The following is a 22,440-nucleotide window of genomic DNA, read 5'->3' as shown; positions in this document are numbered from 1 at the left end:
TGTAACAGCGGGCGGGGGCAGGCGGAGGAGCGAGGGGCCGCAGTGCATGCTGGGAGGGAAGAAAAACCAGGCTGTGTCTTAGCAACGCGTGTGCGCTCGCGCGTTTGGAGGAAGTTTGGCCCAAGCCGCGACCCGTAGTGGCTGCCGCTCTCCCGCCAATTTGAAAGTCTAAGGCGGCTGAGTGTGCTGGTATGTTAGCAGCTTCTGCGCTGTGGTGAAGGGAAGGGTGGGTAGGTTGCGGTGCAGGGGGTGTCTGTGGGGCGAGGAGGGTTCTCTGTCGCTGATCTGTACCCAGCTTACGGCACTAAACCTCTCCTCCCTCAGTTGTACTCAGCTGGGCCTGCCCTGGCGATCTGCTGGGCACCCCTTCCATTACTCTTCAGATATAATTTTTTTCTTTTTTCAACGTGCCTTCAGTAAGCGTATCCCAGTATCCTACCTGCTAGAGGCAGAACAGCAACAGAGCACTAAGGCCAATGATTTATAGGCAGTCATCTAATTTTCTTAAAGCTCTCTTTCTTACGTGGTTATCATAGGTGAGAATGTGGAATGATATCGAAATTCTGGTGAATGACGACACAACAAGAGAGCAGCTGTCTGTGTGCTTAGGTCAGGAATGTGGCAGTGCCTTATACCAAGTGGACTCACTGCTTCAAATAACATCTTCAGAAAAGGTAGAATTCCTCAGAGCTATGCCATGTTTCCTCATATATGCGAGGAACATTGTCATATATCTGAAGTGTTTCAGTTATTATGTGTAACAATCTTTTTATTCTTAGGTCTCAGTTAATCCTCAGCTGTATGCGTGCAGCTCGAGGGATGGCAGCATTATTGTTGTTGACAGATCGGTGGTACTTCTTGACAGCACAGGACAGGCTCTGCAGCTGCACATTCAGTTTGGTAAGTTCACTACTTTAGAATTAAGCTCGAACTCAAAACTAAATTAAAGGAAAAAAAAAAGTGCTCTTCTTGAAAGCGTGTCAGTCAGTTATCTTGAATATCTATCTGCCTGTAAGATAAACTGTTCCAACAAATAACTAAATAACGAAATGGGATTCTGTATCTCATTAACCAAGTATTCCTGCATAACTTAATTAGAATGCTTGTTAACTTATCACTGCAATGGGAATCGTGGAGAGCAAAGCCACTCATTCTGTGCCCTTGTACTTAGTTTTATCAAAGTAAATACCTTTGTAGAAATCTGGAATGCTGTATTACCCACATTCTGTGTTTCAAATATGCATGTCTGCTAATAAAAAAAATCTTAATAGCTGACATCACGACATGGAACTTTTCAGATACTAATGTGGATGTGGTTGGTATGTGTCAAGAAAAACAATTCCTTGTGATTGGTGAGAGAAGTGGCAATATCCATCTTATTCATATTCCATCAAAAAAAACCTTGCTGACTAAGGTACAGTAACTGTTCTATCCTGACTTTATTCCAAATCTTTTGTTCTCAGGGTTCCTTGTTGTTTTTTTTTTTGTTATTTGTTTTGTTATTATTTTTGTTTTTCTTTCTTTCTCCCATATATTTATATAGAAATATTTTTGTGTTATGAATAAGTCTTTTAGTTTGAACAAACAACCAGATTAAAGGGATTTTTTTTTTCTATAAATAACAAGTTACAAGAAAAATTGTATATATGTTATTTATAGTATGTTGTGTGCAGATATACAACATGGAATGTTACATATAAACCATGAGTTCTTGGTGAAAGAAAAAAGATTGAAATTTAAACTGGTGAACAGTATTTCAAGTGAAGATTTTTTTTTTCAAATGAGACACGCAAATATTGATTCCATCTTAGATTTTGGTTGAAACATCTTCAAGTGAAAAGACCTACTTAAATCTCTCTATCAAAAAAGATGCAGCAGTTGCAGGTAAGTATTTTGATAACTTTTCTTGCCTCATTATTTGCGATCTTGTTCCCTTTTTAATGTCTCTAAAGAGGAGGCTACAAACATGATAAGCAGATGCAGTTTTACTCTGCATTGCGGATGTTAGATGTACTTTTTAATCAGTGGACCTTATCTGAAGGTCTTTGAAAATTTTGGAAAGGCAGTCACTTTCAGAAAGATGTAAAATCATATTGCTTTTTCACAACAATGTGGGTTTTTTGTCTAGTTAGTTGTTTCTTAACTGATTATGAAATCCAAACTATTGAAATAACAAAATTTTATTGACGTGAGGGAGTGACTTTCCTATGATATTTAGCTCTCACTATTTTAGACTAGCATAAAAAACAACAGGCAGTCAAAAGTCAACACCTCCTTCTCTTGTGGTTGTGTAAAAAGTAAAAGAAAGATTGAATCTTTCTTTTGTGGTTGTGTTAAACCTATGAAAATACTCAAGAAGGCATTACTCTGCCTCACGCTTCTATCAGACTTCAGATTTTAGTAGTTTTGTTCTTCCAACCCAGTCCTGCCTTTCATAATACGACATGTGTCAATATAGTTTTGTCACAAAAACAGAATTTGCAGTGTGATAGGTGCGTACAAAAACCATACTTTTAAATGGAACCCTAAAAACTCATACTCTCTCTTTGGTGAAAGTGACGGGATTTTTTTTCAAAATAATCTAGTTAGTTGGTCAGAATTCTTATCAGTTATTTTGGTTTCCTATTTTTAAGCTAGCAGTCCCTTTACAGTTAGTGAATACCTCAGTTCAAAATATCTGTGTTGTATTTTGTTGATGGTTTGTTGTTTTCTTTGTTGCTTTTTAGGTGTTTATCATATGTTCATTCTCACGAGCAAGGGTTTCTTTTGCATTATGCATCTCCCACTTGCTAAAACACAGGAAGGTAAGATAATCTACAAACAAACTGGGATTTCAGTTTGAGCAGGTAGAGAAGTATTGAAGATCTTTTACATGCACCTTTCTATTAGGGTTAAGATGTTGATTTGGGATTGCTTATGTAGCCTTAGTTTGGTTTTATAGAGAAACCGGTATATAGCTGTTTATAAAAGAGTATTTTTAAATTAATCCAATAATTTCTTCAGCTTGTGTTCTCATTATTTACTGCTTTAGAGAAAAGTAATGAACATTATAGGAGCAGAATTTCATATCATAATATCAGTTTGAACTGCACTGAGGAATACTGACAACAAGTTTAATTTTCAAAGCTGTGTAAGCACAGTCAGGATTTTCTGAAACTACACATTGTGATCAGTGGAAATAGATCTTGTCAAGGATTGTGGCTCATCTTTCCTTCAGAATAGTCAGGCTAGGATTATAATAACCTATATGATGTTCAGTGGCTTTTTCAAATTTTATTTTTAAAAAGCTTATTGAACATTGATGTGTTTTTTATGTTATTTTAACATAGCAATTGACAAGATGGATATGACTGCAGCAACGAAGGTAAGAAACGTGACTTCTAACATCTGTGCTGAAGTGCAAGGTTTGTAATGACTTTATTTTGTGTTCCATTGGAAACTTACCAGTTTATTATTACAATTCATAAAAAAGAAAAAGTAATTCATGTTCACAGAGAAGTGAGAAGTTCAGAATGTACTGTTTTTATAGGTAACTTTTTCTTCTCTGTTGTTTGCTTTCCCTCCATCCTCTGCCCCAATAGTTACAAGGACAGATAAAGACAGCTTTCATTTCCACAGAGGAATATCACAGCCTTGGCTGTCAGAATTCTGTGATAAGTAATTTGGCAAATAAAATCCACATGATAATTGGGGTAAGTAGTAATAACATGTTTGTAAGAATTGTTATCAATGATCATGGAGCAATTATAGCATTTGTTGATATACAATAAAATTTATGTCTCGCTGGTTTAAATAAAAGATAGTGAAAGAAATTTGTTCAATTTCCTTCATTGTAAATTTAAATGTTATCAATTTTGCAGTCTTTTTAGTAAGGAAACTACTGTTATTTCAGAGCTCTCTGGTATGAGGGAAAATATATTCACCCTGGCTGTATGACAGAGTAAATCACTGTGGTTCCTAACTTGCACAGGGTTGGACTATTTGTAGTTGTGCTTTAGGGCTTGGAAAACCAAAGCTAGAAAGAATCTTCCAACACTCAACAAAAGGCTGCAAAATAGTATATAGTTGCACAAAACACTTTAGCATCAAGAATAGATATTAATCAAAAATTTTATGGATGGGCAGTTTTGAAATATTATTTTGGACTAGAAATAAGTTTCCAGAGTTCATTAACTTTGTCTGATGCCTGATGACTTCAATGCAACACTCCTCAGTTTGCTCAGAGTACATTTAATATAAGTTTTATATTCTGAAGGAACGAAAAATGGAGGTTTTGAAATATAGAGTGAGACGGTTACTGTAATAAAGAACATTCTTGAAAAGAGGCTAAATTAATTTTTCTGAACATCAATATCAACTGAAAATGAAGTTTAAGTTAGTCTTGCAATTTTTCAGGTGTTTTATAAGTCAGAGGTCAATTGGAGAGGTAAATCTGTCACATGTCTAATATGTAACCCCATAAATTCTGCATCACTTTGCTTCTACTGATAGGGTAAAGGAGGTTTTGTACTCTCCAGATGGGAGGTGGACACTACCAACAACCTGGTGTCTGTTCGAAGCTTTGCCGATTCAAGTCTGATCAAAGGTAAAGACATTCTTTTTGTTGTTTTTACAGTCAAGGGTGGAATTTGTACGTAGCTGCAGAAAATAAGATGTTTTCAGGTATCTTGCTGGTTTTAGTAAAAACGCTAATGGAACTTCTCAGGTCTGTGAAGATAAATGTCTGCTTCCAATGCTTGGTGATACATGGAAACTGTTTTTTGCTTCAAATACACTTTAAGAAAAATAATAAATTGTTATGATTATGTATTATTTCTTTTAGGTGCAGTGAAACTTCAAGTTCTTGACAATCTGCTGTTTGTTTTAGATACAGAGGTAGGTGCAACAGTTTGGTTCAGTCTTCATTTTACAGTGCTCTCAAAAGAGCCTCTTTCTTAAAATAACTTTTAGAATACATTTCTATTAAATAAAGATGCTTATTTTGAGGATATTGATCTTACTGCTTGAGGTTTTTTTTGTCATTACTTAAGCTTTAATATTCTGCTCAATAAAGACCAAAAATATCCTTAATGAAAAAAAGAGGAAACTCATATCTACTTTTTTTTTCTAGAACATCTTAAGCATATGGGATGTTTATTCTCTTACTTTAATTTGGGATTGGCCTTTAATACATATTGAAGAATTTCTTCTAACCACAGAGTCTGATTCTTCTTCAGTCATGCAGTAAGTAAAAATTCTGCAGCATCAGTTCTAAAAAGTTGTCTATTGTCTAGTGTGCTACAAATACTTGATTTTCTATAATAATTAATTTTTAGAAATCCTTGTGAAACCTTCCTAGACAGCAGGGCAAAACATTGGACTTGTAAGCATTGTCAGCTCTACGCTGGAGACAAGAAAACCTTGGCACTTACTGCTTTTTTTCCTTGGTTTATCTATTTTTACTGCTAAGTGAACTTGCATGCAACATATATTATTTCAGAAATGCTCACCTAGAATAAGGTGAGATAAGCTGTATAGTGTTGCTTACAAGTCTGAATTTTAGTTTGAACTTCATCTGTATTTGGGACAGATAGACAGAGAAGGCAAAAGACTGATACAGTATTCTTTTTTCCCCTCTTTCTTCTGTTCTGCAGGCAAGGGCTTGCAGATGTTAAACTGGTAGCCATGACAAGACCCACTAATAAACAGGTCTGTTTCCTTATCTGTATTCTATTCTATTACTATTTATTACTATGTATTGTATTCTATTACTAAGATGACCTGCTGTTTGATTTTTCCATTTCAGCAGTTTATTCATGGTTTTAACTCTTTAAGAATCCAGAAATGATTTTGCAAACATCAATCTCACCAGCATATCTAAATCACTTCTATCTGATTTGTTTCTCTCTTTTTTTTTTTTTTCTTTTTTTTAATAGATGAGAAGTTTAATGGTTTTTGCACTACCTACTATGCAACAGCTCTATTCTTTGGAAGTATCTGTTGTTTCTTCACTCGTCCTAAGCGGGATTGGCACAGTACGTTTAGATTTGTTGTTGTTCAAAGAAATATAGTTGTTTTAATGGATTTAATTGTGAAAGAGGTTTTATTCTTATAGATTAGAACCACTTTTTGAGAAACCATACAAAGAAAAATAAAATGATGTCTCTGAAGGGTGAGAAAAAGATAACAGAGCTAAATTGTTCAGTATGCTATGTCCCAGCCTATTACAATATTTAACTCTAGTGCCAAATTTTGTTGCTGCTGTTACACAGCTAAATGCTGTATGAAGTCTATTCTCTCAGCAAAGAAAAACACAGAGTTTATCTGGGATTTACTTAAATTTAGATGAGAGAACCAATTTGTTTCTGTTCAAACTGCTTCCACGTAAGGATTTTAACAAAAGATGTCTGAAATAAGACAATAAGAATTTTATGAAATAGGAGTATTAGAAAGACTGATGGAGTGGGTATGTGAGAGGATAACAATGTGCAATAAGAATAAAAGCTGACGAAATTGCTTGTCTTGTATGAAGCACGTGGCAGAAAAGTGCAACAGAAAATATGGAACAGTCAAGGTCAGAAATGTAATATATACCTTCACATTTGTGGAACATAGCACAGATGCCTTCTTCACATAGTTTGTAATGTGGTTACAGTCTGACATGCCTATGGCTTAAACAAAATGAAAGAGCAAAGAGTAATTTTAGGATGATTCACTTGTGTGGAGGGTGTATTGAGGTAACTGTACCAGGATAGCAGAGTGGTTTCAGCATGAAGCGTCCTCTTACTAGCCTCAGGAATTGTAGATGGTGGAAACCATCCAAGGATGAACATGATAAGCATAAAGAAAAAGTCTGAGAGAAAAAACAAGAGTTTGTTTCCATATTAAGAAACACCTAATGCATTACAGCTTTGTTTTCTTACGGCTGATTTACTCCACCACCTAATGATTTCTGTTATTATATGCTGCAGGATACAATATACTTCTTGGAAGGAATTCATGAAAATCATCAGATGTAAGATAACGTTTTTCATATTACCTGATCACCGTTACCTTAAAATGCAGATTACTTCAACATACAGCTATTTTAGAACTGATAAACTCATGTAGTTTCCTTCCACCTTCAGGTCCACTGAAGGCCCAGTTTCTGTTGTTGTGATGAGAAGTTTAACTGAAGCCTTGCCAGAAAATAGGTACACTTTCCCTTGAAGCTTGATTACTGTCATCTGTGGTTTGAGTTTTTACGTTACAGTAGCATAACGTTACTTTATCTCACTCCTAGACTGAGTCGCTTGCTTCACAAACACAAATTCACTGAGGCAGAGAGTTTTGCTATACAATTTGGACTCGATGTTGAGGTAAGTTGACTCTTCTTAATAAAGACATTTGAAAATTAATTAGCACGACTAAGTATGCTTAAAGCTGAGTACATCGAATTTAAAACTGAGATTTTTTTTTTATTTTTCAAACAGCTTGTATACAAAGTAAAAGCAAACACGATTTTAGAGAAGCTAGCTTCAGCCTCCATTGGAAGCTATGGTCAAGAAGTCTTGCTGGATTATGTGAATGAAGCCAAAGAAAATCTGCATAAAATTCAGGTCTTTTCTCTTTCCTGCCCTCTTTCTCTAATAGATTAAATCAAACTATAAAGGAGCTTGGAATTAATTCAAATTGTTTCTTTTCTTAAACAGGATAGCCAGTTTGTTGTAGATTACTGCATAAATGCTCCATGGCCACTATATGAAACTGCTCAAGAAATGTTAAACTATGCTAAAATCAGGGTAAGGTTGATTTTTAATTTCTTACTGTTACCCATTGATATTACATGCTTCTGTACACCTTGAGAGGGAGTACACCTTCCAACCAGTTACAGTCATTCAAAAAGTTGCATTATGAAAAATGATCAGAAACCAAGACTTGTTGCAACTTTGTTCTTGCTATTGCTTGAGGGCTAAAAAGAGTTCATTTTATTTTCAGACCAGAGACAGGGGTCTTAGTTTTGAGTAGCCTTTGTAAGTTCCTTTTACATACTGATTTCTGGATTAAAATCTAAATGTATGTCACTGTTTTGTTTTCATTATTTTAGTTTTTGTTGCCTTGACAAACAGAATCAGAGAGATATGTGTCTGCTCTCATGTAGATGTAAAAACCCAAGCAAAGACTAAAACTGTAGAATAGACTCCAGTTTAAGGAGTCTATTGAGTTTTTGCTAGCTGTTTTTTACCTTCATTAAACTCAAAGAACCTCTTGTGGCATGTTTTGCATCAGAGTTGTCAGCCAAGCTCTTTCATGTGTTTGTTCCAGGTCTTGAAGAAAGATGATAGAACCATTGTTTCTGATGGGGCTCTAGCATCTCTAACTGAGGTGAGGACAAACGTTTTGGCCTGATGCTATCATATGATAACAATTATGGTGTACAGTTTTATACAGTAAAAGTTTAAATGTTTTAAAGTGAGATTACATTTTAAAATATTAAATGAGAACCATGATATTGACAGTTTTCAGAGTTAAAGTGATTCCTTCAGTCTTGAATTAAAAGATTCATTTTTGAGTGGTATAGAAATGGAAAGAAACATCTTTAAGTACTTTCAAGTATTTATTTTACTTCCTAATTAGGCTTATTTCATATTGCACAGCACTCATATACCTTCAAACAGAATTAATGTAAACTACTCCTAGAATTGAAGTTTCTGAGTAATTCTTCATTAAAAAAACTTATATATGTTACACAGGTAATACTGTTGTTTTGTAAGCCAGATTTTGACCTTAAATCCCTTGGTCTGCATTCAGCAGGTATTGAGAGCTCAGGCAAGGCTTACAACTTTCTATGGAGCTTTTGGACTGGAGAAGTTCAGGTTTGTTTTTATTTCTTAAGATTTAAAGATAATTTAATTATAATGGTTTAATATCTGCCATTTAAATTAAATGTGGTTTATTTTAAATTTAGGCTTCTGGTCTTTCACTGTAGAGAAGGGATAAAACAGAGAGGTTGAGTCTACCTAAATACTGAAAATTTATATTGCGTGCAACAGATAACATCTTGTGTAGGTTTTTTTTGTATTTTTTTGGCTGTAGATAGGTGTGTTTTTATATATGCACACACAATCCCGATGCTCCAATTATGTCTTACAGCATATAGTGTAAGCTGGAAAAGGTTTGAGATCCTCTTCTACACCTCCTTTTATATTGCCATGTAATAAATATAGAATGGCTTGAGTTGGAAGGAACCTTAAGTCTCACCTGACTCCCATCCCCTCATCCTGGACGGAGTTGTTACCCACTATGTCAGGTTGCCCAGGACCCCAAACTGCCTTTGAACACCTCCAGGGTTTGGATATAATAACAGTGTTTCTTTTCCTCTCCTTTCTAGTGGTATTGCTTGGACAGAATTCTTGAATAATGAAGACATTTTAAAGAATATCCTTTTTCAGCTAGAAGAAGGAAATTTATCTTGTGCACAGTACCTCTGGCTTAGGCATCAGGTGAAACAGCATTAACGTATCTTTTATACTTATGGAGGATGTTGAGTCTCTTAAATTTTCCAGGCTTGTTTAACAAAATCAGGCTAATACTGTTACAAAACAGCTCCTCAAAGAAGCAAAACAGAATCTCATCTATTGTCACAACGTTTCAACTTTCATTCCTTAAAAGGTGGAGCTTCCTACTGATTCAAGAATAAACTGGAATCTCTGATATAAGAATGAATAGTTCTAGATCAGTTGTTTAAGACAGAATTATAAAGCAAGCCCAGATGTAAAGGGATGTGGTCCACCCACCATAACTTGCAAAAAGAAATTGCTTCAGTTGCATCTTTTAAACAGTAGCTTTGTTTTTGTGAGCAGGGCTATTATTATTATTATTACTACTATGTTATTTTTTAATTCCTAGATTTTTCTCTTTGTGTCTGTGAACTCTATTGCTTTTTCCTGTTAATGAAGTAACATTACAAATTATCTGGTAAGTATATACTCCATAAACTTATAACTGTTCTCTTTTAAAATTTTAGGCAGATTTTGAAAACACCTTTGATGAGAAAATGCTGGAGAGCTTGCTTAATGCCATCCATGTCACTGTTCCTCTAAAGGATCTGTGTTTGTGGCTGAAGAATGTTGTGATTCCCTTCTTAAGGAGAGTTGTGCCAAAGGGACAGGTAAAACTGATTCAATAAATATAAGACGCAGCTTTCTGAAACTAAGGTAATAGTTTTATAGTCAGACCTATTTTTTTGGATTTCAGAACCTTTTTCTACTCTATTTTTAAATGAATTCCTTTCCCTACAACTTATATTTTAAAATTATTTCCTTTTAATCAGATTTCTAATAGCAAATTTCACTTTGATAGGCAGCATAACTCTCCTGATGACTGTTTCTATTGCAGAAAATATTAGCCAGATGGCTGGAACAAGGTGCTCGCAACCTTGAATTAACTGATAAGGTAAATCATGGTGTAGAAATTTTGCTTGTCTTGTATTTCTATACATACAGCACTGTTTGCTGATATCAATTTCTACTGGACAGGCAAATTGGCCAGAGAATGGGCTGGAAATGGCTGAGATTTTTTTTACGAGTAAAAATCAAGATGAAATGCCTCTGACAAGTTTTGGCCAGTGGAATCCTTTGGTAAGAAACATAGGAAATAAAAAGATTTGCTATTCTCAGACTTTAGAACATATGCTCTTTGCCAATGTAGAAACAAGCTGTTATTAGATCAGTACTGCTTTAATGGGAAATTAATTACTCCCCTGAAAGGAAGGAACTTAATTTCAATCATCTTGGGTTGAAGACTGGATTAAAAAAAAAACCCAACAACATTGGTGCAACAGTTATGCCCTTTGACACATGAATTAATGGTCTAAATACAAATAATAATCAAATGTTCTGCAATACACAAGTTTCTGTACTATGAAACACTTCAATAAAGATATTTCTTATGAACTTCAATTAGAAACATCTCATTTCTGTCAAAATTTTTGGAAACAGATTGCAGTTCATTAAATATTTTTCTCCAAGCTCTAGCATGGAGAAAATGGGTAATAAAAATCAGCTAGCTGTAAGGATCTGAACATTGAATTTGCATAAATAAATAGATATAATTGCATAATAAATAGAAGTCCAATATATTGTATATCCTGGGTATACTAGTAACTGTGATGGTGAAACTATGGTAGTGAAGAAAGATTAAGCTTAAAGCTAACCAGGTTTACATTTTTTAAATTGAAAACACTGACATTCTGTACTTAGGTCTGCTATCTTAGTCTTGTGAATCTTAAGTTTGAAGTGCATAATGGAATCTAGGGAAATGAACATGTACTTGATTTGCTTTGTTGTGTGCTGTATGAAGGTTCAGCACGTAGATCCATAGAATCTCCAAGATTCCAAGGCATCACAAATAGAAGATTGCAGCAAGTCTTCTAATGTTTCATTTCAAAATACTGTTTCAGAAATGCAGTGACTGTGAAGAAGTACTTAGGTTGAAGAAACTAGTAAATGATTTACAAGAACTGATAGATCTCTACAGAAAATACAACTGCAGGCTGGCACTCTCTGATTTTGAGAAGGTAATTCTGATTAGTTGCACTTGTGTTTGTAAGCTGCTGAGGCTATTTGATACATTGTTGAAACAATAGTTTTCATTATAAACACAAGGGGTATGGACACATAATGTGACAAGATACCTACTATTAAAAGCCACGAGTTAAACCCCATGAGTTGCAGTATAGTACTGGTAGAGGCTGAGTTGCAGACCAAGTGTTATAATTTCACTGTTGCTAAGTACAGCTGAACAACGATTTTGTAAAAGAGAGACACTGGGTGTTCCCCTTCCCTGGCATAAAGGAATGATGAACTAGCACCTTAATTCCCTTCAGTGGGCATTGGATGTTCAATTAGTCACTTGAAATCTGAAGGATCACAGACTAAAATGTGTGATGTTCTAAAACTGCATTGTTCTACTTTGCTGCCCAGGAGAACACAACTACTATTGTGTTTCGTATGTTTGATAAAATTTTGGCACCAGAGCTTGTCCCATCTATTCTGGATAAGTTTATAAAGCCTTACCTCTGTGAACATAATCTCCAAAAGGATGAACTTCTTTTACAGTATATAAAGGTAACATTTTCTTCATTTTGAATAAATCTATTTAAACTTAAATAAGCAGTGAGCAAATCTGATAATCATTTTATTTACACATGAATTTTAGAATCAGTTTTCTGATTTGTTTACTGCTGTCAAACTCACTGAAAATTACTATTTCAGCAATAAACAGATATGAGGGAAAAATCTGTCCCTTGATATCCTAAAACATTCTGTCATTTGTAATATTTCAGAGTATATTATATTGCAAATACATTCCTACCTTTTCCATTAAAATTCTATTAATTTTTACCAAAATATGCAGGACTTGCTAGAACGTTGCCATACACGGTCTGCTTCTGTATTTGAAACTGCATGGGAGGCAAAGGCAATAGCTGTCATTGGTTGTATCTCTGATACAGATGTAAGTATGTTCAATAAAATAGCTCTAATACATCAATTCAGAATGGAACACCTGATTTTTATGTAAGTGCGCGAGTACATGTTTATGTAAGTGGTAAGACAAAAAATATCAACTGTCCTTTTATCCCATATTCTTTGCTTGAGAATCTAATTGTAATTTTGATATCATCACATAGAGAACTCAACTTTAGCATGTCTGAAGCTGAAGTTCTGTGGTGTCATAAATCACTCCTATCATTTTCTAATCTAGTTTGATACAATAATGAATGCCTGTTACACAATAGAAGCTGGGCTAAGAAGTGATAGCCTAAATGATCACAGGTGAACAATACTTCAAAGAATATCTTGCAACTTATTTTGATGAGTAAGCTTTTCATGTTCTTTTTCTAGCTGAAATTTGATGCAGTTCTGCAGATAATGCACGGTGCTGTGGTACCTTGGAGTGGAGCAGTAGAGCAGCTGGTAAAACAGCATTTGGAAATGAATCATGTCAAGTAAGACTACATCCTATAGCCTATATCTCAGTTTTATGTTTACTTTTCAGTTAGAATTCTTGATTTTTTTTTTTAATTAAAGCTATATGGTTTGATCATATCTGTACATCAGATACATATGTAATAAATTAATAGTCTAATTTGTCCACAGAGTAAAGTTATTGCAGGAAAGTTACCGACTAATGGAAATGAAGAAGCTTTTGCGGGCCTACGGGATAAGAGACACTAATCTCTTAAAGGACAAGCAGATGATAATGGTAAATGATGAGCAGTTATGTTCTGTTAAACAAACAAGAAATCCTAAATTTATCAAATTAAAAAAAAAAAAAAGCATGCAATTAAAGCCAGATTAAAGCAATTAAAGCATAGCAATGTGTAGCTCCCATTTGTTATCCCCTTTTTTTTTTTGTCCTGTTCAGATTTCATATCTTACTTGCACTTTGTATTTCATTCATACATCCCTATCAACTACAGAGTTTTTTCCCCAAGACTATTTTTCCCCTAGTTACGTTTAATGAAGTTTTATCTACAGATAAAGCTTCTAAACTCATTGATAACTTGCTTGGTATGAGCTGTACAATTACAGTGCAGAAGTTTATAAATGGCTTCCCTTATTATCTGATAAATGAATAAACTAAATTCCATATCTGTTTTCTTCTCACAGAGGCTAGTGAAATACATTCTTAAACAAGACACTCCTACTTCTTTGGAGGATGCTTTGAAAATGGTAGAAGCATATATGTTACCCACCATGGAAGTCTACATTCTGAGGATGATAGACCTCATTGACAAAGAAAGGGTACTAAAATACTTCGTGTCAGTTGATATGGGTATTTAGAGACTGTGGACTATTTTCAAAACAGCAACAGTTGCACTGCTTGCTGAAACCTTATATACAGTTTATATATTGGTATTTTAATACAGTTTTATTAATTGTACACATAACTGCCTGTAATTAATACTGAAGATGTGACCAGTGTCATTGTGAGCCATCCTTCATTGCAAAAAAGTACAAAAATAATGCCCCATATGTAGAAGTCGTCAGAATTTAAGTCTACATATATTCACATGTTTTTGCTGGAGCTGATTTGGGGCAAGTTGCATATTTACCTCCAAAATCCGTTTCTTTTTTTCTGTGATTTTTGATGCAAAGTGATACCTTGCAGTGGTACATACCTGCCTCTCTAGTGTTGTAGGTGCCTAAGTGTCATAAATCAGTGTTGAATATTTATGTCCAAACAAAACAGTTTCTCCAGGGCTTTTTGCCTCAAAAATTTCAAGTTAAGATTTTGCTAAGGGGAAAAAAAAAAGTTATCTTTAAATTACTCAGATGCCTTGGTTTGCTACATTTAGTAGGTGAGAATACATTTATACACTGCAGTCATCTACTTTTGTTACTGAGGCATAAAAAGGTTTGTTTTGTTTTTATTCAGGAATCAATCTGATTCCCTTGCAAAGAGTTTTCTATTCTACCACTTGTTCTGTCTTATTAGGTCATGGTATTATCGACAATTAAAGCATGTTTTAAAAACACTTTCTTAAAAACACTGCATAATTGCCAGCGAACAAAACTGTGTTTTAATTTGCTTATTAGAGCCTTTAGCAAGTACATACATTTTACTGAAAGCCTCAAAACTTTAATTGAAACCACTCAGGGTGAAATCATTAAAGTAAATGGATTTTTTGAGGAAATTTGAAGTTTGTCAGCAGAAAAATAATTAAAGTAAGGAGGTGCATAGCTTTCCTATAAATAAATTAACTTCTATTTTGATTATTTCTGTTTTGGTTTTTGGCTCCCTCCCCCCCTTTCTCTCCAGGGAGAGGAATCACTCACTTTGCTAAAGTCTCTGACTATTGCTGAAGCTGAGAAAGTTGCAGAGAGACTGACTGTGTGGGGAACACTGGTGTTAAAGAGAAAAGCAGATAATTCTGAAGAGGTACCAAGTCATTAAACTCTGTAAATTGTGTGCATTATTTTGTATGTTATTATCTCCTATCTTCCAAGAAGAAAGGATTATGAACTGGTCTTTCTTTGAGCAGGAGGTTTTACTAGGGAACCTCTTAAAGTCTCAACTGGAGTTTATTCTGATTTCTGTGCATTATACAATTACGTTATTTTTCAAGTCATTTCCACACACTGTCTTAGCAAACTGAATTCAATTATTTAGCTAACTGAATTTAGTTATTTACAAACCCTGCTTTACTGTTACACCTCTTGTCTTACGTGTTCTCCTATTTTTTTCTCTAATTGCTTGAAAAAATATGTTTAAAAGTTGTTGGTGTGGCTTTGCCACCAAAGTCATTCAAAGCTTCATAGCTGACAGTACACATCACTTTCTTGTAACCACAGAAAAAGAATTATTGTTAGTAGTTGTTTTAGGGAGTGGTTCTGATAAGGACAAAGAAGAACAGGGGGGAAAGGCAGGATTTTTGATAACTCATATGATAACTAAAACACTGTGTGAAATACATACATACATTTGTATATAGCTATTAAATATTTGCTATTTCCATAAAGAGCACAGTTACAGTAGAATTTCATTCTCTTGTTTCTAACCAATAGTTTTTTTAGAGCTTTAAACTGTAGATTCAGACACGTGTAGAACACTGAATAGTATCTCAGTAGAGTGGTAGCCTAAGGTTTGCTATCTTATATTGTTAATATTCTGACCAAACCAATTGTTAACCTCTCCCTTCTCTGCAGCAAAAAACACAAATGTTTATGACAAAAACACTTGTAGAAATCCTCAAATTCCTGTACAAAATTCAAAGAGGTGAGTTCTAGGTTATAACATCTTACACTCTGTTTGTCAATGGAGTCAGAAAGTAATTTTATTTCCCCCCCAACAGACAATCCTCTAAAGAAGGATGAATGTGAAGCAAACCTAAAAACATTTGAAACACTTGCTACCCTACAAGTAGGTATCTCTGTAGTTTGAAACTATTTTTCATTTACTGTAATTATTACCCTTGTTCTTCTGCTATTGAAAATTAATTATATTTATAGCTTATGTGCCATGAGTTGGTTGTTTTTGTTTTTTTTTAAATCACTAAGGTCTCTATATTTTCAATAGGCTTCAAAATGATTATATAGCTAATCTAGAAAACAAATTCTAAAGGAAGTTACATGAGTACAAATAACCATCTTATTTTTTGTTGCAGGAAGACTTTAATATCTTTCTTTCAGTTGAAGACTTCGGGAATCCTACACTGATGTCTACACTCCTTGAAAAGCACATAAATGCTTATGAAACTGACAAATATCTGTCAAAGTCTAGAAAAGAACAAACAACAAATCGTAAAACAAAAGATGGTAAATTAAAGAACCGTTCTACTGAGGCAAGGTTGTACAGAATGGCTTTGCTTCTGCAAAGATCAGAGCAAGAGCTGGGAACAACATTGGCCTTGAGAGCATTAGATGCTGGAAAAGTTGAAGATGCTGTAAAAATATGCAGGTATAACTGTAGAGATTTTCAAAAGTTTAACTCTTTTAATGCACTTTTCTGTAGTTTTTCTGATATTTTGTAAAAGGAAGTGGATGTATAGAGAAAAGATGAGGATTTTGACTTTTTTCTTAAAATGAGTGTTTAAAAATATGCTTAAATTGCTTTTACATAACATGAATGTGAAGTTGTCTTCTCTGAAAACTGACTTTCTTTTTTTGGCCATAGCATGATTGCTAAGTAAGAGATTTCCTGTGGCTTATTTGATAAGAGATAGACAGAATATTAAGTCATTATTAAGAGAGCTGCCCAGCTTAAACAGATAGAAGAAAACCATTGTATGTTGACCATGTGTACCACTCCATGGTTTCTATCTGGTCTCTTCCTCATGGTCAAGTTGTCAGATAGTTTAATCTTACTATTACCTCCCCACAGAGATCAAATGAAAGCCTTAAACTTTCTACCTATACCTATATTTGTCTATACATATCTGCATTTTGAATTCATTTTTTAATAGGGACTTCTATAAAAATCACTGTAATAAAGAAACAGGGAAGCTACTGTTCTCAACTTGTCAAAAGCTTTGTCATATGTTGGGTGGTGATGTTCCAGCAATCACTTCTGAAGACATGAACCTTCCTGCAGTGATCTATGAAATGGCTTGTCAGGCAGCTACAATATGTAGTCCAGGTAATACTTTTATCATTTACATGTATCACCAGTGGAAAACCACCCAAAAGTGAATTTCTATACATGCCTCTGCAAAAAAAATGGATTCTGCAAAATGATGTTAACCTTTTAAACAGGGCATGTGAACCATCCATGCATATTATACTAATGATCTTAATCTTTTCATAGATTTGCTACTCGATTCTCTGGAACTATGTAAATATACTTTAGCTGCCAAGGAAATTTACAGACAGTGCCAAATAGAAAACTATGGCTTTACAGCAAAGGTAATTTCTACTAACTCAAATATATTTTTATATATATGTAATGTCCTGTATAACTAAATAGAGTTCACTGTGTGTATATATATATTTTTTCTATTCCTCCAGCACCACTGAATCAGTTTGTTTAAAAAGAAACAAAACAACATCAAAGCCCATAGCTCTACAGATTAAAATCTCCCTGAACATGTATTTCAGTGTGAAGTGTAGACTGATAGCAATGCAGAAGTGGCACAAACAAGAAGCACAAGCAGCAATTCTCAGCTTTCATTTTAGTGTAATAAATCTTACTAATGCCACTGAAAATAGCAGGGCTTTTATTCAATGATTGCTGCCAACACTGCCAGAAAGCATAGAAATCCGACTTCAAAAATGTTCTTTAAAAAAAATAAAAAATAAAAAGTGTTAGAATGTAATGAGGGAGATGGGACACCTTTTTTTTTTTTTATTGTCTCTCATGTGAGGGCATTCCCAACTGTTTTATAAGACTTACAAGATGGACTGAGTTCTTGAATACTATCTTTGTTTTTTACTCAGATCAAGTAATGCTTTGAGCTGCTTGCAGTGAATGGACTCTTACAGTTTAAGTAGAATAGATTAAAGTGGCTAGGCAAGCATACTTATGCACTGAAGGTTATTTTTCTGAAAAACAAGTCATGTTTGAAAAATGTTTCATTATAGTATTTGGCTAAGAAGCCTTATGAAAGCCTACAATAAATTGATTTTTGGCTGTACAACTACATTAACACAACATGAGAAAGAAAAGTGGTTGTTGCATAAGTGGGAAATGTATTTAACACTACTGGACATTTACTAGAAGTAGTGTGATAGAAGCCATTTACAAATAAAGGATCATTTACTATTTCTTTACTTGAAAAGCATAACCTTTTATGTACTTGGTTTGTTAGCAGACATGCTCATTAACTCTTCTTTCTATTTAGACAACATGTTTTGGTGGAGATAAAGATCCTTATGAAGAATGGACTTACAACGATTTCTTTAATGAAGATGGGATAGTTCTTGATCCACAGATTGTTCTTCCAGTCATATATGAAACCATTTCTTCTCTTCTACCTACTTCTGGTAAAATTACTTTCCTGAACACTGTGTCAGTGTACCATCTGTATTTCATACTGATTTCTTCATCTAGGACAATTTGACACCTGTGTCTGAGGAGAAATAAACTCCTCAAAAATCTCAGACAAGCTCCTGGAAGCAATATTCATTTGGGGGGTGGATATGGAATATAAATATGCAGCACAGTTTAAAAAAAAAAAATAGTAACAGCAGTCTGGTCCTTAGAATTCATGTGCCTTCTGTTCTACTGAATTTCTAATTTGTGAACTGCCCCTGAAGTACAGCGATTTTAAGTCACTTTGAGGCTTTATATTGTTGCTGAGATCTCAGCACACTGTGAATTTGTATTTGTCTGTCTTTCAGAGGGCAAACTGTATCCTTTGGACTCTACCAGCCTGGCAAACTGCACATTTATTAAAGGTACCACGATGGCAGATTCACCACTTCGAAAGTATAAACAAGGCAACCAAAAAATGTCAGGTTTAAATTAGACCTATGCAGGGGAGACTAATTTGTAATTTTAAATAGCAGTCTGGGGGTTCCACTTAAAGCTACATGGTTGGGAAACAGTTTAGTTCTGCACAGAAGTCCCTCAACTAGAGAGTAATTGCTGCTATTCACTCCTGTAATTTTGGGTATGTTGTCCAAGCGTATACCGCAGTACAGAAGTTCTACTACTGAGCTTCTCTCTCTCTTGTTTTTGGTTTGTTGTTTTTTTTTTGTTTTTGTTTTTTGTTTTTGGTTTTTTTTTTTTTTTAAACTGAACTGTTTAGCTTTTACTAAGCTAGAAACTCTGAAAATTCAAAATGTAAAAGGAGTCTAGGGCTCATCTTTTGGTATAAATTTGGTGAAGAAAAATCATTCTGCTAATTCAGAACAATATGCTCATTCAGATAACATTCAAGAACAATATGTTTAATACAAAGGTTCTAATTGTTTTCTGAGCTTGGTTCTGAAATATATTATAGGACAGAACCTTCTACTGCCAGCTAGAACTCCCATCTGTGCAGTGCTACAAAACCTCATGGAGTGCAGTCAGTGTGAGTTAGCTCTGCGGCTAATAGTCTGCTCGTTTGGATCCTGTCTTCAGCACGGTATCTCAAACAACATGGATTTATCTCTGGGTGAGAAGGTATGACAAGAACTATATGCTGAATTTTTGCTGAGAGTAAGTCCTAGAAGTTTTCCAGCTTTAAGATGCTTAGAGTTGTGTATTTGATGGGTTAGGGAGAGGCTACCTCCATGACCTCCTTATAATTACTACCACCTGATCAGATGTTCACTCATTTTGTGAAAGGATTTGGTAGTTTCTTCTCTTTCTCATGGTCTTCCACTTCTCTTTGCAAAGTAAACTAAACTTCTAGAGTCCGAAGGAGAGACCAAGAGTTAAATGAGCATTAGTAGTCAGTTGTTATATGCTTTCACATTGTGTTATCCCTCAGTTAGATCATACAAGTAGAATGTTCAAGTAAAGCTCCTCTTCTCAAAACAGCAAGGAAATGATTTTTTTTTTTTTTTTTTTAACTAGAAGAGATCTGTTTAGGACCATAATTAAATATGAAAATACAGTATCTCTTAGTATTCTGTAAATGACAAGTTGAAGATTTGGAATTTATCTTTACGTGTGCTGATTGTCTCTTTGTATTAGCTACATGATGGCAACACACTAGCTGAAATCAAAGGTTTTCTCATTGCTATGAAACAGACAACTGCATCAATAATTAAGACCTCTATCATGACCTTGCTACACAAGGTAAGAATTCTCTGAAAGGGCTAAGAAAAAGCTCTTTCTTCCCTGTCAAGGAAGGGGCTGCCCTTCCCATTGCAGAATCCCTTTCTGAAATTGTTGTGTGGCTAAATGCCACCAAATGCATTCATTGTGGGAAAAATCATACAGCATGGTTTTCTTTATGGAAAACCATGAAGATAAGGGGACGCACCGACAGCATTGAAATGTTAGAAGGGAACTGGATTCCACAGCTTCATGTTTCAATGGGGCAGGAGTGGGCTGGACTGCCTGACAGCATTTGCCTCTTCATTCCCAGCTTCCTTGCTTCCTTCCACAGCTGGGGCACATATTATAGAACAGACTTTGAACTGATACCTCCTTGCTGGCAGGAACATGCTATAGCCCTAGCGTGTTTCAGCCTCTTGTAAACTGTGGATTTTGGACTGTATGCCTGTAGCTCTGCTTGAAAGGTTATATACAGGGGGAGCATGACCTCTTCGGGAGCCTTTAAAGTGCTCTACACTACAATAAAAGTTGTTTTTAATCTTAGTTTCAATTTTTGGTCTTTAGACTTCTTTTAGTTGAAGGGAGGTTGTTGGTCTTTTCTTTTTAAAGCACTGTATAACCTAGAATGTACTGTCTTCTAAGGAAGTTCTGACAAAGAGCAAAAACTTTTAGACTAGACTTCAGTGTTTTTGATCTAAAATTCCTGAAAGAACACTTATTATTCTTTCCTTTTTTTTTTTTAATCCTAACTTAAACACTCAAGGCACCTTTAATTTAGAGGTGTTACACTTCAACAGCTGTGCAATAATGCATAACACAGATTTGTTATATTTTATAGAAACAGACCTATTTAAACAAAATCTGAACATTTAACTTCTTTTTTTTTCCAAACCACAGGTGTTTAACTGTCGTCTCATAGATCAGGACCTGGCACTGGGGTACTGTGCTATTTTGCCCAGGGAAGATACGTTTAATAAGCTCTGGGGTGTCATAAACAACACGTGGCAAAATTACAGAAAAGTTCTGGTAAATTCTCAAGACAATATATTTCCTTAGTATATACAGAATGTTTAGGAGATTTCTCAAGATGTCAGCAATATTGCATAGAAATGGGTATGGCTGTTAGAACTGGTTGCTCTCTCTCAGTGGCAATCTGTTTGCCACATGGTAAAACTGCACAGAGAGTTGCTGTGAACAGTTAGCACAATGTAAGTCCAGGCACAAGGTTAGCTAACCATGACTTATTCCAAAGCTTGAAAAAGAAAAAATCTCTAGTTTTTTTTCCCCTAAGCCACTATAACTCAAACCTCCAGTGTTTTGGAAAATTGTTCTCTAACTGCAATTTTCACAGATGAAACAAATAAAACATAAGGGAAGATAAGTGCATTCTTTGCACTTAGAGTAGCACAGTACTAGCATAATATTTTTGAGATAAAACCTGAATTTTTCAAGTAGTTTTCAACTCCTCAACAGGAGGTGAGGGAATCCTAACATTATGTTCTGTAAGGATTGTTTCTATGTTACAGTTGTGTAATCATCTGTGAATTGTTTTAAGCTCCTCTAAGAATTTACATCTTACAATTCCTAACTTCCAGATTGTTTACTGTACCTCTATTTCCCTTCCCATTCCTTTAAGTCAGTAGCTCTGGTTGGAGCACAGCTTGCTATCCAATATGGTGAAGCAGCAGAAGAAAAAAAATTCCGAGAGCTGATAACTGATGCAGAATGGGGAATCCAGCTTGGTAAATTTGGGGTGAGTTTGATTTTTATCTTTTATTATTTTAGAATTTTAATAACTGATGAAAAGTCAAGACATTCTGATATATATAGCGCTTGTTGCTTTTAGATGATTTGCTCTTAAAGAGTAAGGAAAGTTGGGTTTTATTTTATTTATTCTGCCTGCTTCTTTAAGTAAAGCTCAGAAAAATGAGAAATAGAGTAATTGAGTATTGTAAAAATCAATGGATATCAAGATGTTACAATCAAAAATAAACAAGAGAGTTAGGCGAAGTGGACTATGATAACAAGAGAGAATATATGGAAGGCTTACCCTTATGCTGGGCTCACCACAAAACACCAGAAGGAGGGATCTCCAGACGAGATCCTTCCCCACTGGTAGCCAGCTCTTAAATAGGTCTAGGAGCCTGGCTCCACCCCTTCTGGCAGCACAGCTGAATTGCCTTCACCTGTGCTCCTCTGGCTGGCTCATGGCTCGCCTCAGGTGATCAATCAGAGGTTCAGGCCATGACTCAGTAGTTCCCATACAAG

At 35.0% G+C, this 22,440-nt stretch overlaps 1 protein-coding gene across 1 annotated transcript in view; it reads left to right on the top strand.

The window, feature by feature from the left end:
* The first annotated feature begins 109 nt into the window (after nt 1–109).
* Nucleotides 110–22,440, top strand: part of KNTC1 (kinetochore associated 1) — a 34,943-nt gene continuing 12,612 nt past the window's right edge. Inside the window, exons 1-42 of the mRNA XM_042865992.1 lie at nt 110–189; nt 537–674; nt 780–900; nt 1,299–1,414; nt 1,812–1,884; nt 2,727–2,804; nt 3,330–3,364; nt 3,582–3,692; nt 4,492–4,585; nt 4,823–4,875; nt 5,111–5,223; nt 5,634–5,688; nt 5,916–6,014; nt 6,951–6,994; nt 7,107–7,172; nt 7,262–7,337; nt 7,452–7,577; nt 7,671–7,760; nt 8,284–8,343; nt 8,773–8,834; nt 9,350–9,461; nt 9,986–10,129; nt 10,357–10,413; nt 10,497–10,598; nt 11,420–11,536; nt 11,943–12,086; nt 12,376–12,474; nt 12,864–12,967; nt 13,119–13,224; nt 13,632–13,766; nt 14,785–14,904; nt 15,672–15,741; nt 15,818–15,885; nt 16,130–16,422; nt 16,928–17,100; nt 17,269–17,366; nt 18,302–18,443; nt 18,801–18,857; nt 19,406–19,569; nt 20,086–20,190; nt 21,070–21,198; nt 21,809–21,925. Of these exons, the coding sequence (XP_042721926.1) occupies nt 543–674; nt 780–900; nt 1,299–1,414; nt 1,812–1,884; nt 2,727–2,804; nt 3,330–3,364; nt 3,582–3,692; nt 4,492–4,585; nt 4,823–4,875; nt 5,111–5,223; nt 5,634–5,688; nt 5,916–6,014; nt 6,951–6,994; nt 7,107–7,172; nt 7,262–7,337; nt 7,452–7,577; nt 7,671–7,760; nt 8,284–8,343; nt 8,773–8,834; nt 9,350–9,461; nt 9,986–10,129; nt 10,357–10,413; nt 10,497–10,598; nt 11,420–11,536; nt 11,943–12,086; nt 12,376–12,474; nt 12,864–12,967; nt 13,119–13,224; nt 13,632–13,766; nt 14,785–14,904; nt 15,672–15,741; nt 15,818–15,885; nt 16,130–16,422; nt 16,928–17,100; nt 17,269–17,366; nt 18,302–18,443; nt 18,801–18,857; nt 19,406–19,569; nt 20,086–20,190; nt 21,070–21,198; nt 21,809–21,925 (4,260 nt within the window). The 5' untranslated portion in view covers nt 110–189; nt 537–542. The remainder of the gene's footprint in view (nt 190–536; nt 675–779; nt 901–1,298; nt 1,415–1,811; nt 1,885–2,726; nt 2,805–3,329; nt 3,365–3,581; nt 3,693–4,491; nt 4,586–4,822; nt 4,876–5,110; nt 5,224–5,633; nt 5,689–5,915; nt 6,015–6,950; nt 6,995–7,106; nt 7,173–7,261; nt 7,338–7,451; nt 7,578–7,670; nt 7,761–8,283; nt 8,344–8,772; nt 8,835–9,349; nt 9,462–9,985; nt 10,130–10,356; nt 10,414–10,496; nt 10,599–11,419; nt 11,537–11,942; nt 12,087–12,375; nt 12,475–12,863; nt 12,968–13,118; nt 13,225–13,631; nt 13,767–14,784; nt 14,905–15,671; nt 15,742–15,817; nt 15,886–16,129; nt 16,423–16,927; nt 17,101–17,268; nt 17,367–18,301; nt 18,444–18,800; nt 18,858–19,405; nt 19,570–20,085; nt 20,191–21,069; nt 21,199–21,808; nt 21,926–22,440) is intronic.

Source organism: Lagopus leucura, unplaced genomic scaffold (genome assembly GCF_019238085.1).
Source record: "Lagopus leucura isolate 7727_CA_CO unplaced genomic scaffold, USGS_WTPT01 Super-Scaffold_806, whole genome shotgun sequence".
NCBI classification, from domain to species: Eukaryota; Metazoa; Chordata; class Aves; order Galliformes; family Phasianidae; genus Lagopus; species Lagopus leucura.
The sequence above is the reverse complement of the archived record's forward strand: the minus strand, read 5'-3'. Positions and strand labels throughout refer to the sequence as shown.